General features: G+C 41.2%; 1 protein-coding gene across 12 annotated transcripts in view; it reads right to left on the reverse strand.

Moving 5' to 3' along the window:
- Window positions 1–2,184: 2,184 nt before the first annotated feature.
- The window catches only part of ABLIM1 (actin binding LIM protein 1), a 197,014-nt gene continuing 187,124 nt past the window's right edge, over window positions 2,185–12,074 (reverse strand). For all 12 annotated transcript variants that reach the window (XM_014958447.1, XM_014958511.1, XM_014958495.1 and 9 more), the window contains 6 exons: window positions 11,966–12,027; window positions 11,587–11,647; window positions 10,604–10,611; window positions 9,276–9,350; window positions 6,241–6,321; window positions 2,185–4,981 (listed from right to left, as the gene is read on the reverse strand). In XM_014958447.1, coding sequence (XP_014813933.1) covers window positions 4,868–4,981; window positions 6,241–6,321; window positions 9,276–9,350; window positions 10,604–10,611; window positions 11,587–11,647; window positions 11,966–12,027 — 401 coding nt within the window. In that variant the 3' untranslated portion in view covers window positions 2,185–4,867. The remainder of the gene's footprint in view (window positions 4,982–6,240; window positions 6,322–9,275; window positions 9,351–10,603; window positions 10,612–11,586; window positions 11,648–11,965; window positions 12,028–12,074) is intronic.

A 12,074-nucleotide genomic window follows, 5' to 3' on the forward strand; every position in this document is an offset into this window, starting at 1 on the left:
AGATTCATCCCATTAATTTCAGTGTAGATGCTTGTAAGCTATGGGCTCCAAACTTGACTTCCCCAGTTTGAAATAAGCACCACAAGCTCATACCTGTGCTTTCTTCTGAGTCTGCTGAACACCACCCTGGCAAACCCTGGAGACATAAAGCTTATGCCAGCCCTCCTCCTCCCCAGAACATAACCCTTCTCCATGCGTTGGTATTACCTGACATGGCATAAACAGAGCAGGAGAACTACAGTTTGCAGAACTTCAGTGCTGGGCCACAGACTTAGGACAGTAGGACTTTGTGAGGAGGGATGACACCTTTCTTGACAGAAGTCAAAGCACTACTGCAGCCACAGAACTAGCTGTGTCCCACATATGGCTATTAAGAAACTTGCTGTTTTCCTAGTCTAACCTTTCACAGCACACTGCAGCTATGTCCACAAGGCATCACAAACCATTCTTAAAGAAAGGCTACTAATGAAACTGAAAACAAGTATGTTTCAAGATGCTGCTAAAACCTGTCTTAAATGACACCAGCATGAGATGAAAACTAACATTTAAAGAAAAAAAAAAAAGGAAATTCTGTGAGCAAACTTCATAAGAACTTACTCTCCAGCTGTACAGAAAGTTTAGCAGGTTTGGGACAGGACACTGGCAGAGCTGAGGTGCTACATTCAGCTTCCTGAACCGAGGCCACAATACATCACATTGCTTCATTGAGAAATAGCGGACAGTTTAGTAATTTCCAAATCCGCTCTTCAAGCTGGCTTAATTCTACTGTCTTCAGAGATGATAAACAACATATTTATTTCAACTTCTGACTCATAGTAGGCTGGAGCATACACTAAGTTAAGGCACAGGTATAAAGGGTACAGCCAGCTCTTCCCACTGTGACGCAGAACAGTTCTTTAGTTGTCCACATGGAAACTACCAGACCAGTATCTGCAGAGGGCACAAAACCCAGTAATCAGATCTCTGGATTCCCCATGAGTATGAGGACGACTGCAGCGGGTATTACCCCTCCCTAAGCACTGCCAGGGATGGGTGCTGCAAACGTTCACATACACTGGAGGAGGCCTTTGAGGTGACATCACGTGTGGCCAGCCTGGCACTTCCATGATGTGGGAAAGTGACCCTGCCTTTTGGACACTCAGCACATCACAGATCTCCACAAGCCCCGCAGATACAAGCACGTAGGCAAGTGACAACCTTCATAACTTAATGACTGCTCACTATTCAACATGACACACTATTTGGAAATCCCAGGTTATCTACTCACATGGTATCTCAGCTCCAAATGGGGAGTGTGGGTGCTACACGTGCACCTGTGTTTGAGAACCTGCATATACACATAATCCCATTCTGCACATGTGGGGTTATTTAGCAATGTTTTGACAGGTCTTTGCTCTTACATCACTCCTAAAGCAGAAAAGGGGAAAAACAAGACAAAAGCAATCAGTTTTCAGTCCTCTTGGCCATGACATTCTGTTGACAGCACTGAGTTTCATGAGATTTTATCAGAAGCTCAAACTCTTTGCAGGAAATAGAACATAAGCATGTACTTAAGGCATATCATAGAATCACAGAATGGTTTAGGTTGGAAGGGACCTTTAAAGAACATCTATTCCAACCCCTGCCATGTCTCAAAAGAACACTGAAGAGGGGAATTACAAAGAACTGCCCAAGAAAATGCCATTCGATTGATACTAGGAAAATGATTCATTGCTTACAAAGAAAATTCTCCCTGGGGCTACATTTCTGTTTTTATTAGGTGGGAAGACGAAATGAAACAACAGAAAAAGTTGTAGTGATGGTCGCTACCAGCCCACTGCAGAAACCACACACCCCCTGGGCCTGGCTGCAGCGTGGGTTTTATGGGCAGGTGATCTCCTGGGGTGTGCCCACATGTAGATGGTTGGGAGAGCGAAGGGGAATTAACTATAGGTGTGAAACCAAAGCTCAGAAAGACCCTTCATGTTCTCAATCAGAAATGAAGCAGTGCTAAGTCTAGTGCAGAGGACTGTGAACTGACTATCTCCACACCAGGGAGACGTGAACCAGCAGCGGCCCAAAAGTCCAGTTAGAGATTAATTGTTTTTGCCACATCTAAAGTGGCTTCTTTTCATTCCTTTCCAAGCTGCAATTGCAGCTTTAAATTCTCAGTTGATGAGGCAGATACAAAGTACCCTGTTATTCTTCACTGGTTAGGAGGCTGGGGGGCTTTAATTTTTTTTTTTTTTTTGGAGAGGAGGGAGAGAAGAGAAAACAACCTGGCTTAGTCATTTCTGAAATGACTGGGTAGTGTATTCATATATGCTGTGAGAAGTTCAATAGTAATGGAGATGGGCATAGAAAAATGCAGGCTGGCAGCTCACATCCTTGAGACAGCAAGTCTTCAGTTTATTGTCAAGGTGACTTGGGCTAAAAGACCCGTAACGTCTACTGTGTTTGAGAGGCGGCAGCACAGTATTGTCTATAGGATGTGGAGAATTTTAACACTTCAAATTCATTAAAACTCAAATTTTCATCTCAAAGTTAAGCCACACCTTGAAGGTGACACTGAATTTCTGAGATTCCAGCATTCAGAAAGCCTGTGACTGTAAAACACTGCTGCTCTTTCATCATATGGATTTGGTTTCAGCAGACACTCAAAAATGCATCTCAAACTGCCAGTGCCCCGAACATTCCCGTTTACTTCTCAGTGTTCTGCTTGTTCTGAAAAATGAAGTAAAACGTGTTGAACCAATGCTTGCTGCATTGCAGTCTCAGTAAAGTCCAAAGAGCTTATTCACAATCGTGTGTGTCACAGCGTTCACTAAGGACTTCTGTTCAAAGGGGACTGTGATGCCAGCCCTGTGTGGTGGCACATTCTCCAGCCTGTCCCACAGACTCACCGTTCCCTTAGCTCTAGGGACATGGAGCAGGTGCTGACCCCTTCTATCTGTCTCTCATATGCTGAATCTTCACCTCCCATTTTATCAAAGGAACCACAGTGATCTGTTAAAACAGGACTTCCTAAACCAGCAAAGAAGAGGCAGGATTTGGGCTGTCCTGCACAGTTCCTGGTGAAATGCCACCTGGTGATAGAACTCAACACAGTGATACTGAATCTCACAACCAAACGGGACTGTTTCCCCTTCCTGACTTCCAGATTTTAACATCAATGTCTCATATAACTGAAAATGCAAAGGTTCTGATGTCTCCAGTGCTGAAAGTTTCTGCATTAAAAATGAAACCTTGATATTCTTTGACAGACCCAGAACCTAAATGACCCTCTCCCGTGCCAGGAGACGGGCTCATTAGTGCAGTATGCGCTGGCAGGTAAGCACCAAGGAAGAGGAAAAGCTGACCTTGCAGCCACGATGCATTCATTCCGTTACTTTGGCGCTCATGTCCTCCTCTGTATAGGACTTGCCCAGAAGCAGTTAAGGTATACACAGGCAGTTTTTTAAGCTGCAGCATATTGGAAGAAGACTGAAAGCAATAAGGAGTTCAATGCAGCTCAGAAACTGTCTTGCATGATTACTCTGTCTTCAAAAACCAAGTCAGGCACAAAGGGAAATAAAAATAACCAAGGCTGGAGCTTTGACGCTTCAAGAGAAGAAGAAGAAAAAAAAAAAAAAGTCTGTGCCCTCTTTTCCAAGCACAAGTGAAAAACTACATTAACTAAAAAGAGTGCTTGGCCCCATGCACTGTGCCATATTGACAACAGCAACTGCAATTTAATCAAAAAGCCTCTATTGGCAGAGCATGGCACCTTGATGGTACCTCGTAATTCATAAACATTCCTCCCACAGAGGGATGCATTTGTGTGTTAGCTTGCAGAGAACCATTTCCCTGCTGATGTAAAATCCTACAACTCCACTGCAGTCTGATGAGCTGTGCTAGAAATCACTAGCAGGGAGTCTGTCCCGAAATCTCTGGGTGTGAACCAGGGCACACTTAAAAAAGCATTTTCTCACTCTGTCACTCCCACCCCCATCCACCCATCTTCTGGACTAAATTACAAGAAAACTGACTCTTCTCCATCATTCCCATTACTTAAGTGATCTTAAATTATTCAAACGACTGGTTAAGCTCCAGCCTTATTAATTCAAGCAGAAAGTGTGGAAGAGGGAAGACTGACAACAGACACAGCAATTCACTTCCTACATCCTAGCAAATATATACAAGAAGTCCATTTTCCAGAAATTCAACTGGTAGGGACTGAAAGTGAGCAGAGCTCCCACCTTTGCAGATTGTATCACGTGAAGAAGATGCCATTTCAAAAGAGTGCCAATTAAGAAATAATTGTGTGAAAGACTTAACGTGACCATGTGGATACGCTACAAAGGGCTTCTCCTTCACTACAGAGCATCTGTCTTCCTCTCCATATATACACACATGTATACACATACATACACGCACACACAGATAGATGGATAGATATAAATACATGTGCGCACACACGCGGGCACGCATACATATATATATATATATTTATATATATATATTCTTTTCCAGTTCTTGGAGTGGTTACAACTACTTTAGTCTACAAGGCATCCTAAGGGCACTTCCTGGCTCTAGCAATAAAGTCCATCATATTGTGGAGAGAAGTAAAGGGAATATCATCGAGGGAGAAGAACAGAACAGTTTCCTATCTTGTATAATATCACGTAACAGGTCAACACCTCTGAAAAATATCATTGTTGTTTCTGAGCCCAGGTATTTTCTCCCTGTGTTCCAGGAGGGCAAATGTTCATCTTGTCCAATTGCCGCGTACAGAGGTGCCACTATGCGATCTTCCCTTTTTGGTGGATAAGTAGTTGCTTCCAAATAGTTTGGACTGTATAATACAATATCCCATGTATCATTTTTTGTTGGTTTGTTTAAAGGGAGATTAAAAGAGTTTTGCTTTTTTCTTCATGTCGTTGCGTCTCCAGAGAGGTAACTTGTCAAACTCCTGTATCGTCATGCCAAATATTTCTTGAAAAACTTCAGGTGCTAAGTGGCGCTTTGAAAAACAAAATGGGGGGGGAGAAAAAAAAAAAAAAAGGAGAAAAGGCAACGGTCAGTCAAAGCCAAAGAGACACCAGAGCAGACAGGAGTGCCTTAGGGATTTCACGTCACCGTGTAAGAGCCACTGCAGGAAATAATAATGCTTTGGCAAAACACACATCCAAGTCCTCACGAACTTGGGTGCTCAGTGAATCAACAACATTTTGCAATTTGTTAAGCTTGAGAAGTTTACAAAGGAAATGAGGAAAACTATGTCAGTTGTTGAATAAGCAAGAGACAGACAAATGATTTGTCTGAAGTCACCCAAGAAGCAGTGACAGACCAGACACCAAAACCGGGTCCCGCACGCCCCTGTCCCGGGCTTTAGCCAGTCACCTCCCCTGACATATGAAAGCTCACACAGACACTGGGTTTCAGGAGAGCTTTGCAGAGAGGCTGCAGGTTGAGATGCTACATTTGAAGTTCTGAGAAGGAAGATGCCTGGCCCAGCATATTTCTCTACTGCCAATTAAATATTTTTTGCTGCTGTCCTGTGCACAAGTTACTTCTTGTTCAGCTGCTTTACAGTGCACTGGATGGGGAAAGTGTCTCCCTGTGGCACTAACGTAACACAGCGTTGAATTCTGATTAGTCATCACATATCTAATAGTCCAAAAATGTGCATAAATGGTTACTTACCCAAATTTTTATGGCCCCTTCCGTTCATCTCCACAGAAGACTAACCGACTACAAACAACTTAAACATCCCTAGTCTTCCACTGGGCTCTCAAGTCTTTCTAATCCACAAAGCTGTAAACAATTTTTATTTGTTGGCAGAGATTTAAATCTTTTTATTTTTTGATATTGGCCAACTCACAGGACTCAAGGATGAGCAAAGAAAGTTAGACTTTCTTTAGTCATCCTCAAGGATGGCTGACACTAACTCTTAGCTCAGAAATGAAAACACTGCTCCATTTCAACACGGATCCTACGACTACAAAACACTTCACCAATTTTAGGCTTTTTACCAATTTACAAGTGTATAATTAATTGTTTTAAAACATAAGGGTGTTGTGAGAAGCTCAGTCGAGACGTGGGACTCCTGGCCCAGCACTCTTGTGGAGATGTGGCTGTCGCACTCCCCCTTTCCCTGCTCAGTGCTGAGAGATCTTCCCAGTGGAACAAAGGACACACACTTCAGTGTTTGAGCTTTCAAGTTGTGCAACAACAAACAACTTCAGCAGGAAAGAGCATTTAGGAACTTGCTTCTCTTACCTCAAGCCTGGTTCTGTCTACATCTTTTAGTATTTTATTTCGCCCTCTGTTGGTCACCATGAGTATTTCATATGGAAAAATCTGTTAACAATGTATAAAAGGGGGGAAAAAAGAGATTTATTTACAGTCTAAAGCAAAATGAACACAATGTGTCTCATTTTCATAACCACACAAACAGTTCCTTTTTCAAAGGAAATCACAGCACTTTTGTACCCTGAAGTTACAGAGCAAGAACTTGGTTAGTACCAAACAGCCTCATATTGTAGAGCCACGTGTACTTACCCACCCTGCTGATTTTTATGGTGCATATAATACAGCTGACTTTGGTCAGACAGTCCTCTCTAGTCAATATAATTTCTCATCCAGAGTTTATTAAGGTAAATACATTTGGCACTTATTGGTCTAACTGATGGTTGCCAAAGTGTGGACAGCTCTAACAAAACAGACATTTAGTGGACTTTTAAAAATGAACCACATGGAAGTACCTCACAAAAAGCAGCAACTCTGAATAAGCAAAATATTGATTAGTGGAGGCCACTGCATTCATCAAATTCATCACATGATTTTCTTTGCTTTTTTGGACAGTCAAAGAATTCAAACAACTGCCCACTGTGCTTGCTGGCTGTGCAATACATACATGGATTAAAGGAGAGACTTTTGTAGAAATATCTGTCTTACACACCTTCATCTACTTCAGAAGAGCACGTGTCCAGCACATCTCCCATTAACATCTCCTTGCTTTCCTTTTACATTGCAATCAATGTCCAAAACTCATACAAGTCAGTCATTGGCCAATAATCAATTCCTGAATGCATAAATTATCTTACTTTTGTTTTACAGGTTCTTTGCTTGTAGTAAAAAGCTTACTGTCAGTGGGTGTCAAATCAGTTTAATCCAAAAGAAACAACGCTGCTTAGAACGGATTTCAGAAAACCATGTGCCTTAAAATCTGTTTCTGGAATCACCCCTGGCAAATAAAACTCCGTTTTAGGGTTTTTGCCTTGGGCTGACACTCCATGAATGCCTGGAATGACTTAGGAGAGCTCATGTCCCACCTGACAGAGCCTCTCTATAGACTTTCTCATCGCATGTCTCTGCTGAGTAGGAAAAGAGCTTTCCCAGTCAGGTTCTCATCCAACCCCTACTGAAGCCAATGAAGTTTCTCTGCAGACTTCAGTGGTGATTGGCTCAGCCTTTACTGTTATTTATGGGTCTTGTTTTACTTGCCCACTGGGAACAAGAGTGAGACCACCAAAATTCTCCTGAAAAGACAGCAGAGCTATTATCAAATGCTATTAATTCAATTATTTTAGCATCAGAAGGAATTCAACCTAATAACTTCTGTGCAGCATTAGGCAATTAAGTTCATTCCTTTGTCAACAATTATCCCAATGAACTTTTCAGAAATATAATAAATAAGATTCAGGCATCAATGAACACACCACTGAGTTTATTGTAAGTAATAATAATTTAAAGAACGTGTGCTTACATACCAATTGTAAGATATGATTCTTAGGAGATTCTGACATTGTCACAGTTGTACAATTAAGTCTATACTTTGAATTACATTGTTTATGTATGATACTGGAAACCGCTACCATATACAGCATTATAGGAAACTAAAATGTAACTTTTCATATTTAAACAGGCAGAGTTTAAGTCAAGATCTACAGTCATAAGTACATTTTATATTTAGATATTCACAACAAGGCATGTCTCAATCTGGGGTGGCAGGATGCACAAATTCTGTCCTTTCTGGAGAACCACTTGGTAAGATTTGGTCATTCTTAAGCTTATTAATTTTCACTTTTCATGTATTTCATGCTTTGTGTTGGCTTCTTTTACTTTATCAGGTTTAAGACAGTGTTGGACCATTGACATGAATAAAAATACTGCCAATTCACCCAAGCTGAGGGTCTGGCATCATCTTTACAAACATCACAAAAAGTGACCTACTATCTCACAAAAATTCCCATAAATTTTATCACTAATAATACTGACAGAATTTGTCACCCAAAATAACATTCCAAATCACTGGGTGCATCAACAGCAGTGGTGGCTGTAAGAATTTCTATTGCACTGAAAGAGAAATTATTTGGAATAAAAAGTAGTATCTCAGGAGTTGGGGAAGTCCCCAAGCTCTTATTTATATAAGATATAAAAACACTTGATAATATACATTGCACTGGGGTCTCAGCTTATAAAGCCAGGGTTATTGCCTTGTACAGTTTGTCTGGAGGTGACTCGGAAGCACAAGTAATAATCTGGTTTGCAAGAAGAGCTCCTCACAACTACAGAAATGCTGATCCTTATAACTTTGGCAAAATCATGATTTCTTGGAAGGTTCACCAGCAACAGCGAAAGTTTCAAGATTTAAAACATAGCCCTGGTTGAATCCCCTCTGTATATTACGTTCATTTTTGACTCGGATATCTCTAGGCATAGCTGCAAAAGCATTTTAAATTATATTCAGCTGACACCACCTCTTTTTCCAATATATCTCCCGAAGAATTTCTCTTATGAGAAATTCAACATCATTGAAAGGTGTCAGGCTAAAGGTGCTGAGAGCTAAAGAACAGACCCAGACAGACATGAATTTCTAACTTCTAATTCTGAAACAAAGGTCCATGTATTTTGTTAATTTTTAAATCAAGACAGCCTCAGCAGTGTGTTGTGAGCCACAACATTCTGCATCACTTTCCCACCCTGACAGATGTGAGACTTTCCCATTGAGTTTTGGCTAGTGGAAGCTCAACAGAGAACAGATGCTCAATTGAGCATCTTCAATATCTTTGCTGTGTCTTTGGAAAAGCCTCCTTAACCCAAGAAGCACAGCTGGGTTGCCTTCAACCTGCCTGAGCACTAACACTTGTAACAGGCAAAGTCCAGAAAAAGGGAGAGGTTGGCACATAAGGAGCAGGGACTGAGGTGAGGTAAAGAAAAACAAGGGAACTAAGACATTTCCTGTACTTTATCTGCATTGCACAGTCAAATCTTCACTATCTTGAAGGAAAGTGAATAACATCTGCACTTGCCTTTGGCTCCAACATGTTAGGCATAGATACTCCTCTGTCCATTCTCATTCCAGGGACATGACCATCCGGAAGGGACTGCATCAGATACAGGTATACATCAGACACATAGGTTACACACACAGAGGGTAAAGGCACTCAAGTAGTGGTGAAAACAAAGGTGAATTTGCCCTGAGACTTCCTTCAAGCCTTATTATTTAGTCTTATCATATAGATCCTTGCCATGGCTACTGTTTACCACTTCTCTGAGGCATGCAGAGGGATCCTTCAATCCTCTCTGTCACTGCTAAGGCTGGCAGTAGCTCCCCACCAAGCCTACCAATATAACTTCCCAGGTGGACCTGGGGACCCCAAGAGAGGAGTGGCCCCTTTCCCACCCCAGTGACTACGTAGGGTCCTTTTCTAGACAAATAGGCAGAAGCAATAATTCAGATCCCACCCAACAGTGCACAAAGCACCCTTACACCTCTGGGCTTTCCTTCCTGTCACTTACAGTATCAGTTGAAGGATTATTTTTTTTTTGTCTCTACAATGGGAAAATTTTTACAATGAACACAAACAAGGATGGGGTAGAAAGGTGCTGTTTTGACACAGGTACTGTTCCTAACAAAATGTTTTGAGCACAATACATGGACAAGTCCTCTCTCCTCCCATAATCTTATTTTCTTTCCAATCATCATGATTTTGATATGCCATTAACAAAATTATCCAAGTAATTAAACTCTTTCATAAATTGCCATTTCATATTGTGATTGTGCTGAGGAGCCAGCCAGACTCAAACCATTCTGGAAAAAACCCTGCAGGCAGGATTTGGAGTCAAAGGGTTTGTATTTGCAAGCACACCTCTTACTGGCTCATCTGTGATGGCAGCACTGTAGAAAACTATTGATCAGACATCTTGTCTGGAGAACAAATTCCAGGGTAAAAAGGTGGAGTTCAAGGCTCCTGGTATGGGAGAAAATTGCCTCCAGAAGAGACTCTACATCTCTGGGGTCAGTACTAGAGAGGCTGGAAATAAATCCAGCCTCAGCCATCCAGGGAGGACTATTACAGGTAACTCATATATCAACAGACAGTGGGTTTTACAGAGCAAGTCACAGAACTGGTGTGAGCTGTCTCAACCCAGCTCTGGGGAGGTAACAAGGAAGAATCTGAGGCTGTGCCTTTTTTTGGTCAATAAGAGTCTACATTGGTGATTATGCTTAAACATGCAGGAAAATCAAAGCTATTGTCTTAAGAAACCCTTCCCTGTAGCAGAAATTCAAACTTCAACAAGAAAGTAGATGCTTTTGGTTCTGTTGTCAGTTGATTGATGAAAACCTGTACTCTACCTGGAAATCTGAAAAGCAAAAGAGAAATTTCATCAGGTTTAGAGTGTGGAAGAATAGGAATCAGTCACAGTCTATCAGATAATCCTTGTGTCTTCTGGTCTACCCAATCTTTTCAAAATCCCACCCAATTTTCTAAAGCCAGAAATCTTCCTACTTTTGGACCTAGTTTGTGAGGAGTGAAACACTCCAAACACTGCAGCCCTTTTAATTTTGAGCAGACTTCTGACTCAGGAAAATCAGGTCACTTTGGAAATATTAAGAGACACAAGGCCACAATCAAGTGAATAAATATCCGACTAAAATTCAAGTATGTAGAGCAGGATTCACCTCATCTAACCTCTGCCATCAGGTGGCTGTCTAGCTTCCTCCACAATCTCTAAGGAAACATAAGCACCAACAGAAGATGCCTGATTGTAGGGTATCTGAGATAGTCAGAGTCAATCTCACTTTGGAGGTACCTAGACTCTCTCTCAGCTGAAGCCATTTCAAGACATTAACTCTCAAAGTTTCATAACTTTCATAAATATTGTCAATTTTTATTATGCAATGACTGATATCACATCTAGCTCAAAGTCATAATGAAATACATGGGCAGCAACAGGGGTTAGAAGGCATCATCCTCCTTTGTTCACTCTGACATTCTTTCAGAACTGTGCGGTGGATGGTAATTTTCAGAGAGAGAAAACACTGTAACAGAACTCAGAAAGTGTTCCTGATAATTTACATGTTACCTGCTTTCCATTTGCACCAATGCTAAAGCAGTCCCTTGGCATAAACAAGGATCAGCTCCACATAGCAGGTTTAGCAAAATAAACCCAGACTTTTTAATAGTTATTAGAGTTAATTGTTCAGAGGAAGTTAAAAACTACTGAGCAAACACTAAATAACCAAATCCATAACCTTAAAATAAAATAGCAGAAATGATCAAACATCATAACATGCTCAGTAACGAAGTGGCACGTAAAAAGGCTCCTCAGCCTTACCTCTAACACCACCACTCACATCTCCATAACTGTTGTACTGACCAAAATCTGTAGACACCGGCTGTAACAGGAAAAGAGGGACACACACATAAATTCACAGCTCATGACTTCACAAGCAGGTTGGTTTATGGAGTTTAATAAAGCTTGAACGCTTTAAGCCTTCCCACCTGTCCCCCCTCAATTTTCACAATGTTTCTTGCATTACTTTTTTGCCTTTTTAACAATGTAGTTTGTGGGAGAGAAATTAGGTTTTGTCTGACTTCAGATGATCTTATAAGAAACCTTGATCAAACTGAAAATCCAATACAGTTAATACAGAAATAAATACCATGGGTAATAAAAGCCACCTTTCGCTTCTCAAGAATTACCACTTCCTTACCCTGTGAAGTCCATTTTTTCCATAGCCAGGGAGAGAAGAGGTTTTGGAGGCTGAAGCATGTGCTGTTGAATGAGGAAGGGAAAAATCTTTTACTGGAAAATCCTATGGA

The sequence above is a fragment of the Calidris pugnax genome, unplaced genomic scaffold (assembly GCF_001431845.1).
Source record: "Calidris pugnax isolate Ruff unplaced genomic scaffold, ASM143184v1 scaffold4, whole genome shotgun sequence".
Lineage (NCBI taxonomy): Eukaryota > Metazoa > Chordata > Aves > Charadriiformes > Scolopacidae > Calidris > Calidris pugnax.